Source organism: Esox lucius, chromosome 12 (genome assembly GCF_011004845.1).
Source record: "Esox lucius isolate fEsoLuc1 chromosome 12, fEsoLuc1.pri, whole genome shotgun sequence".
In the NCBI taxonomy this organism is placed as follows: domain Eukaryota; kingdom Metazoa; phylum Chordata; class Actinopteri; order Esociformes; family Esocidae; genus Esox; species Esox lucius.
In genome coordinates, this window is record NC_047580.1 from 28,348,185 (window position 1) to 28,366,490 (window position 18,306).

General features: G+C 39.6%; 2 protein-coding genes across 5 annotated transcripts; both read right to left on the bottom strand.

Moving 5' to 3' along the window:
• Positions 1 to 29: 29 nt before the first annotated feature.
• Positions 30 to 4,941, bottom strand: LOC105013606 (probable Bax inhibitor 1). 2 transcript variants are annotated; one of them, XM_010875218.3, is made up of 10 exons: positions 4,806 to 4,941; positions 3,980 to 4,062; positions 3,094 to 3,202; positions 2,018 to 2,138; positions 1,846 to 1,894; positions 1,338 to 1,435; positions 1,026 to 1,105; positions 789 to 889; positions 615 to 690; positions 30 to 55 (listed from the first exon to the last, which is right to left on the bottom strand). In XM_010875218.3, exons 2-10 carry the CDS (start codon positions 4,033 to 4,035, stop codon positions 32 to 34), a joined length of 714 nt encoding a protein of 237 aa, XP_010873520.1. In that variant the 5' UTR covers positions 4,036 to 4,062; positions 4,806 to 4,941; the 3' UTR covers positions 30 to 31. The 2 variants fall into 2 exon arrangements, with proteins under 2 accessions (XP_010873520.1, XP_019907207.1); XM_020051648.2 differs by having other exon boundaries at positions 3,980 to 4,075.
• Positions 4,942 to 5,469: 528 nt separating this feature from the next.
• LOC105013607 (carboxy-terminal domain RNA polymerase II polypeptide A small phosphatase 2-like) lies at positions 5,470 to 15,943 on the bottom strand. 3 transcript variants are annotated; one of them, XM_010875220.3, is made up of 7 exons: positions 15,319 to 15,943; positions 12,039 to 12,190; positions 10,852 to 10,956; positions 9,701 to 9,757; positions 9,031 to 9,123; positions 8,585 to 8,770; positions 5,470 to 6,642 (listed from the first exon to the last, which is right to left on the bottom strand). In XM_010875220.3, the coding sequence occupies exons 1-7, from the start codon at positions 15,377 to 15,379 to the stop codon at positions 6,517 to 6,519; spliced, it is 780 nt and encodes a 259-aa protein (XP_010873522.1). In that variant the 5' UTR covers positions 15,380 to 15,943; the 3' UTR covers positions 5,470 to 6,516. The 3 variants fall into 3 exon arrangements, with proteins under 3 accessions (XP_010873522.1, XP_010873521.1, XP_010873524.1); XM_010875219.4 differs by having other exon boundaries at positions 10,852 to 10,962; positions 15,319 to 15,942; XM_010875222.3 differs by lacking the exon at positions 15,319 to 15,943 and adding an exon at positions 14,268 to 14,610 and having other exon boundaries at positions 10,852 to 10,962.
• Between the last annotated feature and the right edge of the window lie 2,363 nt (positions 15,944 to 18,306).

An 18,306-nucleotide genomic window follows, 5' to 3' on the forward strand; every position in this document is an offset into this window, starting at 1 on the left:
TTATTTGAAACTTTTGTTGGATTTCTTTCATCTACTTCTTTTCTTTCTTCTTACCCTGAAAGTATAAAACAATTTAACAATGTGCATATTGTGGAATGTATTAAAATAAAAATTCATACAAATTCTTGTTTGGATGCAGATAAGACCAGCTTGTGTTTAAGATAGAAAAGTCAGCTAATTCGCTTCTGACTGTTATCCTGATACAACTCCGATTATCGTAGTGTGTACAATTTCAATTCTCCAACCATCAGAAAAAGATAGCGTAGAAAACAAACTGGCTGTTAATTGTCAATTTGACGTACATTTCAGGTAGAAGTAGAATTGAAAGGACTGGGTCTCCCTATGTCATCCATTCCATACAAATCTTGTCACTTGCTAGCTAGCCAACTTCAGCTCACTAAATCACATCAAACAAGCCACATACAATGACAATGCCTGGCTTAATATCCATTTACTTTTGCATGTCTTTTGGCAGTGCTGTTAACAGGTAAATGGGTCAATTGACTCAATGCAATTTAACCTGTAACTATGTTCATGACACAGGATTGCCTCTTGTACCTTATTTCTTAAGTGAACAGTACATGAATGCTTGACCTTCCTGTAATTTAAAATACCTTCTCATTCATGGCAAGAAGAATCATGAGTTTCCTGAAAATGGTCACAAAGTCAAGGAACAGCTCCACGCAATGCCTTTAAATAGAAAGAAAAACAACAACTTAATTTCAGTGACTTTTTTTATATAAGTAAAAGACATTATTAGTGCTCAATATTTGTTGAAATAGCCTCACCAGATGTAATCCTTGTCTCCATTCTCTGCTTTCTCAATAATGAGCTGAGTATCAAACAGAACAAAGCCACACATAACGACAAGCCCCAGGTACATGTGAGCCTGTGGGTGACAAGAGACGCCACGTTACATCAAGATCCCTTCGCCAACACCTCCTCGCACAAGAAACCGCACACCAAATGCACGCGTTGGAATCACTTCACATCCAAGGCATGACAGATGTGCACATCAAAGCTACCTTGAAGAGGAACACTGATCCAAAGAACATGTTCGCCACAGACACCAGGAACAAGATTGACAATCCAGACATCAGAGTCCCTGAGTGAACAACAAAGAACCGAACACATCAGCTAAGCCAATATCATAGCTAATAATAACAACTCAAAACACACCAATTATCTTAAATTAATATTAATTATGTACAATTCAAACTGTGAATGACTTCTCAAGTAGCAAAAGGGGGTTTAAGTCTAGTAAGTTGAGATGTCCTGATAAAATAAATAGCTATGCTCCAAATGCAGATAGATAGGGGCGGAGCGGGCAGAGGTACCTCCTAGGAAGAGATAGCTCCTGCGCTTGGCGTACAGGGCACTGATGGTGAAGCAGATGAAGATCATGGCGGTACCAAGGAAGGCTGTCACAATGATGCTAGAGAGAGATGGGGCACAGGTTGGACAGTTTAAAGAGAGACGGGCGCAGGTTGGACAGTTTAAAGAGAGACGGGGCGCAGGTTGGACAGTTTAAAGAGAGACGGGGCGCAGGTTGGACAGTTTAAAGAGAGACGGGGCGCAGGTTGGACAGTTTAAAGAGAGACGGGGCGCAGGTTGGACAGTTTAAAGAGAGACGGGGCGCAGGTTGGACAGTTTAAAGAGAGACGGGGCGCAGGTTGGACAGTTTAAAGAGAGACGGGGCGCAGGTTGGACAGTTTAAAGAGAGACGGGGCGCCGGTTGGACACAGTTTAAAGGCAGAAGTACAAATGCATACAGTTGAAATGCATGAACAAATACTGAAGAAAAGATTTCCAACATGACTGAATGACACACGTTCTAGGTTCTACCTTGGGTTAACAGAAATGACAAAGTCCATCGCCGGTCCAAGACCAACACCTGGTGAGAAAGAAAAAGCCTATTTAGCTGAGAAGCCATAAAATGCATAGGATTCCTTATCCTTACAGAGCTTAATTACACTGAAGACTACCCAGAGAATGCAGTCTACAGTACCAAGTTTACCTGTAAAGAAAGCAAAGCCTGCCAGGATGGCCAGTCTCTTCCTCTCTGTCTGTGAGTTATGTGGTGTCATGGACAACCACATCATCATCCCCAGGGATCCCAGAAGAGACAGAAAACCACCCTAGAGGAATATCATATTGAAAACGAGTGTTTAAAATGTGTTAAAGCTTCACGATTTATAGATATTATGTGATCAGTTATGGGTAGTGTACCGTTTACCTGTCCTCTTAGCTTACATTCCAGTACCTGTACTCCATGTCATGTGTGTCTGTTCCATCTTGAACCGTGGACACATTCAAACCTGATAGGATAACCTGACAGTGATCTTCCAATCACAGTGGTTATGCAAATACTATGTTTTTCTCTCTCCACAGATTATATTGGTATCCATCTGTTGTTAGTTTGTGGAGATGAAACTAGTTCGTCAACAGTTGCTCGGCTCTTCAGCTCAGGTCTAAGTTATCAAACTAAAAACATGCTGCTGCCATCACTCAACGAGCCAGACTCTGTCGCATATGTGGGCTCAGTGGGGCCCGACATGTTTCATAGTGTTTTTGTCATAAGGTTCAAGTCGCCCATATTGTGCCAGTTATATCAGAATGTTGGAAGTTTAGGTATAGATTACCATGTAATGGGGCAGGATTATTATTTTTTTTACATTTACTTGGTAGATGCTACCGTAGGATTTACACATTAACACCATCAAAGCCTTTTTCAATATGGCCTCTCAAACACTCAATGGGTAGTTATGATTTAATTTCTGAAGATCACACCTATATAATGGTATTTTAAATAGATTACAACTAATTAGCAACTCCAGTATATATCCAAGGGTGTGTTCATTTAGCGAAACATTTTTTTCAAACAAAGCAAACAGAAAGCGACCATTCCCTCAGAGATTCTCTACTGGATGTTGATGCCTGCCTGCCTACCTGAAGTTTTGTTTTGTTTCTGTGAAATAAATATTTTTAAACAAAAACTGACAATGTGACTGCCTACAGGCCAGTATCTTTGGCAATAGAGGAGGGACAAGGATTGGAATGAACTAAGAGATTGTTACTCAGAATACAGTTTACCTGAAAGAGCCTTGTGACAACATGGACATAGGAACCAGCTGCTGCCACAAACAAGCAAACTGCCAAGCTGGAGTACACATTCTTCAGGTGTAACTGAGTAGACTGGGAACTGGGAAAAACAACAATAAATTAACCATGTCAGTTACAAGTTATTGTTAACTAGTTAGCTAAGATTAGCTAAGTTAGTCACCACCAAGTACAGATTGCCTGAGCGGTGCTGGCTAAATGCACAGCACTCCGTGGGTCCACTGGGCTAATATGAGAGCTGGATTTAAAACTTCGCAGTCCATTCATTTTTCAGTAGAGTATTGCTTCTTCTTTATGTTTATTTATACCTTTTTATGAAGTATATTCAGTGCATAATAGAAGTAAACATATTCAACAATGAAAATGCTCAACAAAACTGCATATTCATAAGTGCCTAATGTATTTTGACATTATAACATGGCAAAGGTAGTTAATTGTCAGTTGTATCAGTGCTTTCAACCTATTACCGCACAGGTCCCAAAGCAGGCAAAGATCTGCATTTCATACTTAGGCATGAAGCACTGAGGGCATGCGCTTAATGGCAGATGTGATGTCAGACGTGGTTTCACGGCTTGATGTCAGAAGGTCTCACCACGGCTTTCAACCAATAAACATGCAGAATTCTAAACACTCGGTTTTTAGGAAGTCTACATCCAGTGGATCGAATCTTTGATGCTGATTGGCTGAAAGCCGTGATACGGTTTATCCTCAATATACTATGGCAAAGGGCTATCAAAGAACTCCGCAATGCGTAGGGCATACTAACAATCCTTGTATCCTTATAGTGGCCCTAAACCCCACCCATCGTGACTTATTTCATTGTCTGAATTTAATCTTGATTTACCCTAGTTCTGCTTACATTTGGGAGAACTTGAGAAGAGGATCCAGGTTAACGGGGCGGTCGAACACGTTCATATTGAGGTATACTGTGTCTTGACAGATCTAAAAACAAATACTTCAACAAGATGTTATTACTTCAAATTCTTCAGCTTTAGCAGAGAACGGTATATTCATCTCCGTGATTAGTGTATAAGGACTACCGCTCCAACGTCATATGAAATGTTGCTAACATCCCCTTATTATCGTCCATCTCTAGCAGTCGGAGAACTAAATTGTCTCAATCTGAAAATGAAAATGCACCGGAGAACACCGGAGAGACCAGATTTCCATGTAATAGAAAATGTATCTTTTTTTTTCTTTACCGGAAGGCAAGCAAGGTAGCTACTAACTACAACTTTCTAGTAAACACTTCAGAGAAGACGAGTACATTTTAACAAAAATAAAGAAAATATTAAGAAAATAGGCGCCCGTTAACTGGGGAGTGGTGGCCGATAATAGAGGGGATCTTATTTATTTTTTCGTATCTAATCAACAAGCTGAAAATGTAATGCTTTTCGATTACACTGACTAGGTTAACACTTTTATGCCACTAATAACCACAAAACATTGACGAAGTCTTATTTAAAAATTGCTGTGAGATATGCCTATACTATTCAGAACCCAAAGAGAATAGCCCATATTCATACAGCAGGGAAATTTAAATCGTCACAAAAAATGTATATAAAACACACTTCTCGCTTGCTAGCCAGCCAACCCAGATTTTAACTTAAAAAGGCTAGTTAGCTACAGTAGTAGCTCAGTAATTTTACATACATAATCATCTTATAATTGAAACAAACACATACCTAAATGTACTTGTTGCACAGTAGTCAGGTATTCAACTATCAAGCTTTTAAAATTCTTCCTACAACTTTCGATTCCCTCTCTGTTTATTACATGTAGCTGGTTAGCTACGTGTCATTCGTTTGAGCGTTGCTACGTAGTGACATCACGTAGTAATCGCTTGTATGTTTACAGCCTATATCGACAAAGACACATTTATGTGACTATGTTTAAGTCTTTGCATTCTAACATTAAAAACAATGTATAGCAGGTCTAAACGTGTGCTATCGATATACATTTACTTTATTTTGTTTGATAGCACTTTTTATTGACACAATATAAAAAAAAAAACACATTTGTGAATACATTTGTTTATTAAGATTGGTTCACATTCATTCAACATGTGGCCGAGATAAACATTAAAAACAAGTGATTGTACCCACATAAAATAATCCTTGTTTTGATTATTATTTGTGTTGGGGAATTAAGTACAGCAATGCTATAACAAACCTCTATATCCATCACCTGAACTTGGTTTTGGACAGGTAAATGTCTTTGGCATCATAAAGATATGAGGCATAGGAAGGTTAGAGTTACAAATTCGGCAGATGTTTTGTGAATATTGTGAATAAACCTCTTTGGCAAACAGTACACAAATTGCAATAAAAAATGCATATAATGTCAGAATGAAGTACCAGAACTACATATTTTTATTTATACAGTATTTGACCACATATCAGACAGCACGAGAGTGCATACATGCATATGTGCATTAAGTCTCTGACTGAATTGGAAAGGCACAGTTCTCATATCTTTTAGCACAGTCTTACATTTGAAAAACAAGTGCAAGTTTTGTCATTTAGTTTTCCATGAAAAACAAAAATTAAGTGTTAGACTGGACCACATTTTCCAAAAGCAACAATGTATTATACTTGTGCTGCCTTGGCAACCAGTGTTTCTGCATGTAACCTTTACAGAGATCATCCTGACAAATTAGTTCCCAAAAGAAACTCACTAAGCTTTATTAAGTCTCATAAGGTCACGTCATGCACACTATTATTGGCATTGACAGAAATACATTGATATAAAGTTTCCGAAACATAATCCAGACTCTGTTCATTCTAAAATGCAAAACTTTGATGGGATGGATTGGTTGTTTTGCTTTTTTGACCATTTCACAGTAGATAACAAATGTTTACATACAGTACATGTCAGGGAAACATAGTACTTGAGTACTTACTAGTTGTATATTGAGGAAAATATAAAAGATACATTCTGTTCAGAATCACTTGGAATTCTAGATATGACTGTGTGACCTGTATAACAAGTAACAGTGTAATCCACCATGATTACAGTAGAAGACTGCATAGTAAGACTGGAGGAAGAAAAAAAATACAAATAAAAAAGTTTGAGCTGCTTGGTTTTTCTGTTTGTTTAAGGAAAGGCACAATGATACAAGTGTCCTGAGTAAGATCAAGCCGCACAGGCTTCTAGTTTGGCAAAAGTAACCACTTTATTCATATTAATTTAAAGTGGTTGTACTCAACCGTATTTTGGCAGTTCTTGTTCAGTGGTATCAGACAGTGCTTGACAGTTGAACAGATGCCTCGAACCTTAGAGGACGGGCCGTTAGAATGTTTTGAAGTGTTAGACACAGTGTCTCGGGTTGGTCAGCATTTACATTTCTATGGTGGTGAGCTTGGCAGTCAAGAGACCAGGGACTTCCGGGCTCCATCATGGCGCTCGTAGCTCTCCTAGCTTGGTGTAGACGTCCTCAGCCTGACTTAGGTCCTCAAACACAGGGAGCAGGTGGAGCAGCTCCACATCCTCCGCATCATCAAACCAGGACAAGACAGGAACCTGAAGGAGAAACCAATCCATCACTTACTAATGCTTTGTGTGCCAAACTATATTCTTGCCAAATTTAACCACTAGATTTTTTTTTTATCATTAAGCAGATTCTCTCAACCAGAAAAACTAACAGCTGTGAGTGCATTCTTTTTATTTCCCACCAGTCCCCATTGGAAATTGAATCCAGAACCATGCCCTTGCAAGTGCCACGCTCTACCAACTGAGCGACAGAGGACCAAACTGAGAAAAAGTACATAGCAAAGAATTTGCAAAAAGTGGGTATACTATGGGACCGTTTTACATTTTACCAGTGGACTACCTGAATGTTCACTTTCAACATTTATTCAAATTTTATCAAGTGGCTTTTTTTTGGTACTTCAGACGATCACATGTACGGTGCCGCTCAAAAGTTTGGGGTCACTTGGAAATGTCCTTGTTTTTGAAAGAAACTGAAGATCTCATACAACACTGTATACTACACCGTTCACAGATCTGCCAAACTGAACAGAAACAGAAGGAACAGAAAAGAGAGTGGGAGGCCCCAGTGCACAACTGAGCAAGAGGACAAATACATTAGTGTCTAATTTGAGAAACAGACGCCTCACAGGTCCTCAACTGGCAGCTTCATTAAATAGTAAACGCAAAACACCAGTCTCAACATCAACAATCAGGGCTGGTCCTAGCCCTTTCGAGGCCCTAAGCAAACATGTATTTGGAGGCCCAAAATGGCTATCATTCCACTTTACCATACCATACCATACCCTGTGGATGGCGCTTGATTGGAGCCAATTTCCTCCTACAACAGGACAGTGACCCAAAGCACAGCTTTAAACCATGCAAGAACTATTTAGGGAAGCATTCAGCCGGTATTCTGTCTATAATGAAATGGCCAGCACATTCAACGGATCTCAACCCTATTTAGCTGTTGTGGGAGCAGCTTGAACGTATGATAAGTTAGAAGTGTCCATTAAGCCAATCCAACTTGTGGGAGGTGTTTCAGGAAGCATGGGGTGAAATCTCTTCAGATTACCTCACCAAATTTACAACTAGAATTTCTAACTGACCCCAAACTTTTGAATGGTGGTGTAGATATACCTGAGATAATTCAGCAATTTGATAATAACTTTTAGGCCCTATTTACATGTCCCCTAAAGAAACATATTTACGGTATATACCTGTATGTGTTGTAGCTAATAAACCATTCTTACAGAAAGCAACTGGCAGCGATTGCAATAATGAAACATATACTTTGGTGCTAGATGACTCTGCCTGACCTTTAAGTACTCTTTATCAGATGCAGACAGCTTTTAAGTCTTCAACTTGCCCAGATTTAAAAAATTTAAGAAATGTCTTCTAGCCATCTCATATCTGTTGCTGCACGGTTGTGTGAAACAGGTTATTCTTGGAAAATTTAAAATGATTAAAACAGCCAAAAACGCCAAAGGCTCTCCCAACTTTCTTTCTTTCGCTTCAGATTTTGTTTTCCTTTCTAGCTCAAACGATTTGGAGAATCTTAAAAATTTTTGTGAGCAATTTCTTTTCCAAAAGTTTTTATGCAGACAAAAAACTGCAAAACAAGTCTTTCTAACAAATGCAATATATGTATCTCTTCCATAAGGGGAGTCTGAGGGACACGGGGGGATATTTTGTTTGCGATCACAAAACTATTTTTTATTTCATTAGTGTCTATGTGTTTGTTGTCAGATTCTTTTGTGTCAAACGGGTGGCAGGTGTGAAAAATGTAAACAGTTGGAAGAGTTGCAGAGCTACTTAAAAATAATGCAATTGTTGATTAGATGCTCTTTTTCATAAACTAGGCCATTTTCCTTTGAAACGTATGTTTACGTGGACACAAGTTATTTACGTGTTCCTTGCCAAACTTCCGATGGAATCCTGCCATTTAAAGAGGTCCCAGTAACGTTGACAGAATCGGAGTGAATGCCAGACTCACAGCGTTCTCAGGGTGGAAGGTGTAGGAGGCTGGAGAGTTGTCCAGTATGAGGGTCTTGTGGAGTTCTCGGCCCAGCAGGCTGAGGTCTTTGACGTAGCAGCCCTGATGGAAGACGCACGACTCCCGAAACAAACGTGCCCGGAACACCCCGCACTGGTCCAGCAGGTCAGTCACAGGATCTGCATACTTGGGCATGGCAAGGAAGAGGAGACAAACGAAGGTCCCAGGGAGAGGGAATATATGCTAGTTAATCGGCATATTCTTGAAGGAAGTTTAAGCACTAAAAAAAGTCTAATGCATGGGGAAAAGGCTACGGAGAATAAATAAATAAAAAAAGAAACATTGAAGACATTCAAAATTGAAATTGAATGGGTTTTCTCAAGAAATAAAACAAATAGGGACAAAATCATGACAATATAAGGTTTTATTAGGTATTTTCAGCATACCTTAGCGAGACTTGCAGTGAACAGAATACACTCAAACAGCTCTCCCATTCGTCGGAGAAACTCATCCACATATGGCCTTTTCAGCACATACACCTGAAAACCAATACCGGTCGAGTATTAGGTAACACTTTGCATTAAGTTGCTCTTACATCTGTGTAGTAACACAATAAATACTACTTATTATGAAGTAGTTGGTTCAGGATATTTTGAAATTAAACAGTAATAAAGCATCTGGAAGAAAAGACTTGGAAGCTTGCAATAACACTTTTTCTTCCATCCAGTGGCCATTTTGTGTCTGTATTAGTCGCTGGTGGCCAATTCCTGAAACAAGTAATCAAGAATAGGCCGTGCAGGTGTTAACCAGCCTATCCTGGATTACTTGAACCAGACGCAGGCCCATGGAGAGGATTCCCGTTTTTTTGCATGTACAGCAGGCTCCAGTACATTTCAGTACAAAGCTGAAATGCTACCTCTTGAGGATTGCACTTGTTTACTTCGCTTTCTATTCAAATGCACTTTTGTCCAGCAGATGGCTCCACATGCCCATGAGTCACATCTGTCCCAAGACCCAAACCGTTTTAACCTCGGCCAAACCCTGTAAACAACACACACACACACACACACAGGCCTTTATGAGCACACATCAGCATATGCAGACGAGATGTTTTACCTGATGCATGGTTCCTTCAATCTCCACAGGCACTATGAAGTCTGCATTACTAATAGGCTGAGGAGAGAAGGAACACAGTGGAACATTGTTACTGCGCTTCCGGCCTTTACACTGGTACTCAAAGACAACTCCGCGCGTAAGCGACATAGGCAGTTGTTTAGGGGCAGCTGGTCAGGCACCAGCAGTTCTTCCTCTTGTTATGTCAGCCACTCCATCGGCTGACAGTTAGCCCACCATTTTGAATTGGTAGTTCCTACAGCAAGCTATCTAGTAATGTGGTAATTGTAGTCACAGAAATATTTATATTTCATAGAAAATACACTTTTGCTTGGGTAGTAAATTGTAGAATTTATGGTACTAATTGTAGTAATACAGTTAATTCTCCCAGCTGTTAACTTGGATTTAATCAAATTTGATTAAACAACAAAAAATTACAAATATTTGTAAATGTCTTTCACAGACACTGCAAATGTTTTGAAAACCACTGCTCATAGCCGTGTCATAGCTCCTTGCAGTCAAGAGGTTGGCCAATCAAATCTAACACAGGAAGGGGGCCCTTACAATTGACCCCCCCCCCCCCCCCCCCAAAAAAAAAGCCAGTTACGCCTGTATTTTCTACAGTGACATGTGTCTTACCAAGCTATCTTAAAGGTGCTACAAAGTACTGTATTGTAACTGTAAAAAATGCCCATTATGTACCGGCAGTAATGAGGAATGAAGGGGTTCCATTCTATTACTTAACTGCCAGTGTTTTGATTGGCTAAGCTTTTTACCCACGGACTTCTCCCTCCCACTGCTTAGCGTTGTTGTCGAAATGTGAAGACTTGTTTTGATTTTGTGGCTGGGGCATGAGGCCAATGTAGAATCATTGTAATTCCCTGGTTGCAGAATGCGAATCTCTGTAGAATTTATATTAAATAAAATCTTCTTTTTTTTTTTTACAGCTGTTTAAAACTGGTGGCAGAAAACCAAAAGTGTAAGTCCATCAAATTACCAATTTATTTTTGGATCCAATCATTAAACAGTTTTTTTCATTCCACCCCCCAACCGATACACAAAACATGTTTTATTCAACATTATAATTTACTTCACACAATTATTGTATTGTAACTTAGCGTTTGATACCAATACTCCTTAAAGGGGGTGGCTACCTTGAATGAACTATGGACCAGTGTTTCATCCAGATCTATGACCACACAAATCTTGCCCTGGTCCTGTGGTACCATTTCAGGCAGCAGGCTGGGCCCAGAAGACAGCTGTGGCTGGGGAAGAAGACATGGGCACAGACAAGGTCACTAGAACTGGCCCAATCTTGATCCAGGACCAATCAGTACAGCGCCAGACCGTGCAGAGAATTCTAGGAGAACAACACATCCGGCATCTCACATGCTTCACAAACCTTGCCTCACTCCACGACCTCTGAGAATAAATGCACTTTTTATGAAGCTCTGCCAAACCAGCGATAGTAACTACATAGTAGTAGCAATACCGTAACAGTACACAGGTGAACACAAAAACGTTCAAGGATTCAAATCCGTGACCCCAACCGAAACAGGCTTCAGAGCAGCGACACCTTCCCCTGTGGCTCCAGGGCTGAACTAACATGAATCTCATTAGGTCGTGTTACACGGCGCTAGCGCCCAACCACATCTGGCAGCTTCCCTGGCTGGACAACGGTGACGATGCGCCGGGCGCAAATATACGACGCACACTTAGCACGCTCCGAGCCTCGCACATGAACTGACAAGTCCCGGTCCCGTTAACCACTCTCTCCAACCCTCTGCAACTCTGTTCAGCCTCGGTGAGGTCACTCAGCAGCTTTATCGCCGTAGGAGATCATCGTGTTCAGTGGTGTTCAGAACAGGTGCAGCAGCTACTCCGTCTTGCATCATGCTGTTATAAAACAACAGGCGGTAATCCCACACACTCTCCCTGTACAAGAGGTGTGTTCTGGGTAGGAACGCTATCAGCCTCCTGTTTTTTTTTTTTTTTTTACGGTTGGCTTATGGATATTGTTTGACTGTTAAATATATGCTGGAGCTGTTAAACATGTGATGAGGAAGTTTGACAGTTATTTGATTTTGCCGAGATATACACACAAGAGTATCACATCCTAAAAATCAGTCCAAGGCATGTTTGTCATTTCAAACAAAACAATGTGTATTTTCAAATCTGCTTTATAGTGCCAGAAATCGTTTGCAAACATAACTAAATACAAATGACATGTTTTAAAAAGAATACAGTTGAGATACAGTAAACACCCGCCAATATGTTCTATTTTTCAGATGGATAACTACAACAATGCTGCTGAAATGCTGACAGGAATAAATTATGTTACCTTGACAACATCCCCATTGTCCTCTGGTTCTAGCAAGGCATCTTGGGAAAATGGCAATGGTTTGGGGGCATCCTGTGCTTCTCTGAGGCAACAGAAAAGTGCTTTAAAGATCTTACAGCTCCTTGGCTTCCTCGGAGAACAGGTCACCTGCCCTGTCACAACACCAAAAAACAAATAATGCTTTGAACGCCTGTAATACATACAATTGGGCATAATCAAGACTTTGTTTCAAACTCAGAAGCGACAGCTTTCCCCCAAAATAAAATACTATTCACTAATACATTATGCTGAACCCCACTGCAATGAAGGCTCTTAGAAGCCAGGTAGATATAGGGTGAGGGAAATGTCTTTTCTTGATAAGGAAGGAGGATTTCACAAATTTTGAGAGACACAGTTACTGCGTACATTCAGAATGAACTCCTTGCTCCCCTTACAAAAGGCTTCCCTCTACACTACAAGGAGGCACAGCCAGCTCTCCCTCTCTCGCTCTCTCTCTCACACACACACACACACACACACATACACAAACATACACACATACACACACAAACAATCTGTCTTTAATGAGGTTGCTGCTGTTGGAAGCTGGAAGCGGCTGGTACATGTTATATAATCACCGCGAGGGCGGGAAAACCCACACTCTTCAGCGGACAGGGACCGAGTCTCAAATGACAGCCTATTCCCTACAGGGCTCCTGTAAAAAAAAATGCAGGGCATTCAATAAGGAGCAGGGATCTGCCGTACAAAACAGACAGAAAACATTCCAGCCATTTCACCAACTCTCCTGGAGCGCAGTGAGCTGAAGCCAGTCGCACCTCAATGCTCCAAAGTCCCCTTTGATCAGTCAATGCAAATATCTGTCCTAGTTCACAAACATTCCATCACAGGGGGAAAGCACAGTCTCCGGTTGGATATGCATGCTCATATGCAAATTAAATGCATATACAGCACTGACATACTGAACAGTGATGGCTGCACTTACGAAAGTTATCAAAATGACACAAAGAACAGACTAATAAATATAACATATATGAATGGTGTGACTGGTTTCAGTGCAAATCTTCAGATGACTTGTCCACACAACGGAACATTCTCAACATGCTCAACATATTTCAAGTGCCAGGAGCAAAGGAGAGTCAGTTTGCACGTGTCCTCAATAAAAAAAAATATATATTCTTCATCTCCAAAAGAACAATGTCTTCGGATGAGAACGTACAGTATGGTTTTTTTATATGTAAAATGTGCTTCATGAAGGTTAATTCCTCTATGAATTCGAAGTTTGTACACGCAGAGTTCCCAGAGCAACTTTCAAATCAACATGGTCTACCTATGTAAAGGTCCCTGGACCCTGGCCTGTGTTTCATCATTCAACACATGGTAACACCATTTCGAAAGAGTACTATTACAAGGACATCCTAACAACTTGTAAAGTTAGATCAGAACTTTAGCGTTTCATATATGTCAATGTCAGCAACCAACTAGTTCAAATATGCAGTATTCATGTGTAATAGCTGACAGCATGCTGTGTTATACAAAGTTACGAATGTGTTATGAAGTCCCTTATGTAGGTCCCCTTCAAAATAAGGGGTTACCGAAATTATAAAGTGTGGACCTGCATAGTTATATTGCCATTCAGGTTAAAAGTAAACTTAATGTGGATGTCCTTAATCAACACAAATATATTATGCTAGCCCCAACATTGGATGGGGGAGGGGGGCCGGCAGAAGGCCCATTCATAAGGGTCAAAGCACTTTAAAAGCTGGAATCCTGATGATAAACAATGTCAAAGTATATATCCTGTCAGTGTTTTGGTTCAACAAAAAAGCTTAAGATGGTGCCAGCAGAAATATAACAACTTATCAAAAAAAACGGATTTTATTACAGGAATAAAAAATTGTTTGGGCTATACAATGTGTTTCTATGTACACTATTTATTAACATTGGAAGTAAAACAATTAGGGTTCTGATGTGGTATGACTGTTGAAATGAACAGACATACTCCTTCATTGGGGAAATTATAAATAATGTTCTTTACAAATAAATGGGCATATATCAATTTATAGTCCAAAAATCGATTCACCTACTAAGGATCTTACCTTAAAAGGTTAGGGAAAAATTTGAATAAAAGAAAATATTGTCAATAACGTACTATATATTTCCCCGCTCATAAAAAAAAAAAACGATAGCCCTTCTGCTCCCATCGTACATAACAAGGTATTTTAGGCTTACCATAATCATCCAGCATTAAGACCCAACCCTTTGATTCAAACCGGAGTACCAGCTACAAGCATAAAAACAACGAATCCTCGAAACCGCGCTTTACAATGGGCGGCGGAAAAAGGAGGGCGTGTTCTGAGGGGTGTGTTTGTGCATTCCACTGTCTCCACCGACCGCGGCACCTGGCATTTCTACGGTTATGTTTCTTCTCATCTTTCAACCGCAAACGTTTTAGGTTCAATTTCCAACAGCCAAAAGCAAATTATACATCATACACCTGCTAGTATTTATATTGTTTTAGGCCTGTGATGTGATCTTTTTGCTAATGACATTCGGGTAGTGTACCACACAGGCGCGCATTGATATGCCTTGATGTGTCTCAAGCCTGAGCTTGCGAACAAAAACAAGACATGGCTGTGCTGTGTGCATGGCTGGAAGATAAGATAGCCAAGATAAACACAAGGGTACGCTAAATGCGCTGGTTGTTGGGTTTAACATTTTATGCGCGAAGTAATTGTTTTAAAATGCTAAACACTAATAGGAAATAAAGGTGTTTTTGAATAATGTTTTTATTATTGTTTTTTAAACACTGCCATTTTTGTCGTCTTCGATCTGTGTTAAGCTAAAAGAAATGCAATGCAGTTTTCAAACAGCCTTTAAACAAAATGTTTTTTTTTTTTACAATAGGTAATTATCTTTCCAAATTACACAGGTGTTCCATAATACCTTAAAATGTATTCATTTTCGGCATCAGTTGCATTGGGATTTGAATCATAACCAAATATAACAGCAGCATTCAAAACAACGTTCCTATATGCCAGATCAATACAAAATGTACACAACCGACCGTCAAGAAGGGCAGTGCACTCCAGAATGTCGCGCGCAATACAACATTGGAACTGTCAAATGGACGCACTGGGAACATGTTTACTACCTCAGCGTTCGAGTACATGCACTTGAATACTAAACGACCCTCCAACATATCAAACCAAAACAATAAATAATATTCTGATCCATATTTAATCAGAACACAGAATAAAAACCGGAGCATATCTATTCTTACCTGTTTTCGATGACAATGTAATGTCTTCTTTTTGCACTTGAGTGATGATAGAACTTTCCATCTGACAAGCACAGAGCCCTCAAAATCCAATCCGTTCCCCAAACAGAGATAAGCAGCCTTCATTAGATTAAATTGACAAGTTACAAAATGATTGTCTTGATAACTGTCATTCGTGGGTGTGCTGGATCTGACAGAGACTACAATTCATGAGCAAAAATGTTTCTTTATTCCTCGCTTCTTCTGTTTTCCACACATGGGAGGGGCAGGGCGCTTAGATATGTTTTCGTCTTCGCGATTCCCTCTACTGCGCGTCTCGGCTTACTTTATCGCCAGTAGCTTGTATTTCTGAACCGAACGGCCCCTTCCTGTCTCTGCGAAGTCCTCACTTCTCGCTCTAACAACATGGAGAATCCAGACGAAAGAAGAAAAACAACCGATGAAATGGGGCAAGGGGCGGTTTCAAGTTCCCCTTACTACAGATCAACAACACCGTCAAATTGCTAGGTTTTTTACCTAGAGATGGGACATTAAACTGTTTATATTGTCAGACATATTGGTCAAAACATAAATTGTTTTGAATAGATTTTGATATTGAATGTGAGATTCTTTTTTTCGGTGCTTTGTTTTTCTTCGTCCGTGGCTTCACGGGCGCCTTAAAACCGTTGCTAGCTTCGGATTGGATCTTTGGAAAGTGGGAGTTGCAAAGGCATTCCTCTCTATTCTGCACGCCACACCAAAAACATTCCAGCGCTGGTTTTGTCTCAAATCGAGGGATTATGAATAAATGATTGCAATCAACTGCATAATTAGTCATTTAGGCAAAAAAATCTACATACAATACTACTAATAATGATAATAATAATAAGTGTTATAGTCATACTCAATGATTATATTAATGCAAATGCTTGAGTTTTTATTGTTATTGCTAATATTATCAACCTTTAATTGAGATACACCGTTATTATGTTTTTCTATGCATTTATTCAAACCCCAAAAGTAGTTAAATATTGGTGTATTTATATATATATATATATATATATATATATATATATATATATATATATATAGTATTTACCTGTATTTGATTTTCTTGCGAAAAAGTTATATACAAAAAAGTTATTTAGTAAGTAATTAATTACTGAAAACACCAAATTAATTTGAGTTTAAACTACCAGTAATGTGGTTGGTTTGATTCCCCCCCGTCTCAGTCCCAAGGTCTTACGCTCCTATACTATTGTGCTGGGGGACTGGGTCAGTTCTCCTTCCCCACTAAGTTCTCCTTCTCCACTATTTATCGTTGTTGATATGAGGAATGCATTTTCAAAATGTTCCCAGTCTCCTCCCATTTTAAACTTTAGGAGGACATGAGGTCCTGGTCCACACCTGCGGAGTACCTGGTTTTGGGGGCCCGTTGCTGTCCCTGTCCATCTAGTCATAATTCTGACCTAGTCTAAATTTACTCTGGATTTAGCCCACATGCATTTATTAATTATTCCAATTTGACTCTTAATATCACACCCGGCACAGCCAGAAGAGGACTGGTCACCCCTCTGAGCCTGGGTCCTCTCTAGGTTTCTTCCTAAATTTCGGCCTTCTTAGGGAGTTTTTCTTAGCCACTGAAATTCAACACTACTGTGGTTTGCTCCTTGGGGTTTAAGGCCAGGTGTTTCTGCAAAAGCACTTTGTTACAACTGCTGTGGTAAAAAGGGCTTTATAAATACATTTGATTGATTGATTGAAGGTGCTGTTGAATGTAATTTAAATTTTACTTGCCAACAGTAATGACAAAGAAATGAAAAATGTTCACTTGTTATAAGAACAATTCAAGATAAAACAACATATGTGATTGTTTTCTTATTAAGAATGAAACTTGTTTGCCTATAATTGTGTTGTTAATTTTCTAGCTCTTCTAATATGCTTAACTCATTTGTTTTTATTTGCCAGAACTCCAAAATTATGTCATTCCATCATATAAAGATCAAGGACCATGTAGATGAATCCTCACAATTTAATGTATCAACTACCTCCTGAGTTGTAATATTAAAATTTTTGATTTCTCCAATGAAAACATTACGCCAACACCACAGAACACAGAGAAATGTATTAACAAAATTAACGTATTTGTTTCTATGTAGAGATAAAGATGTCACTTATTGTATTTTTTAGATTAAAAAAAATATATTTTACATATACGAAAAGGCTGAATTTGTAAGACAGGTTAGTCATAAACAATAAACACTGGAGTGGAGAGAAACTCAGTGGCCTTACTGCCAAAATTATGGACCATGATCAAAACCCCAACCACAAAACCAAGTCTAAGGCATAAACAAAAATGGCACAGCTGTTTACATTCCTGGACATTTGGACGTTTTTACACTGCAACACCGAATATTAGCATGAACTGGATAACCTGTCAAAAGTCATGAGGTTTAAAATTGAACTTGATGCCACTTTTTGTTCAAATTAAACTTTAAATGGTTTTCTCTGCGCTCATTTTCTGGATGTGTTTCTTATCTTTCTGCTTTTCAGTTGCTCTCCCCTCATCATGTTTTCTTTGCATTCCTCTAAGCTATAAGAGTGTGGAAAAAAGAGGGAGACTCAGAGAGTCTGGCATAGAAAAACTCAGAAAGAGTCATGGAGAGTGTCTCAGAAAGAGACTCAAATATATCGACTGAGAGAGACTCAGAGAGAGGGCCTAAGAGAGACTCAGAGAGAGGGCCTAAGAGAGACTCAGAGAAATGGCCTAAGAGAGACTTACTGTCTCAAAAAGAGAGAAGAAAGAGAGAGATTCAAAGAGAGAGAGAGGGCTTATGAGAGTCTCAGGGACCGGGACTGAGAGTTAGTCAGAGTCTCGAACTCTCGATACTCATAGATAAGAGCTGATAGAGACTCAGAGAGTCTCAGGTAGAGAGACTGAGAGTGAGTCAGAGAATCTCAAGACTCATAGATAAGAGCTGATAGAAACTCAGAGAGTCTCGGGGAGAGAGA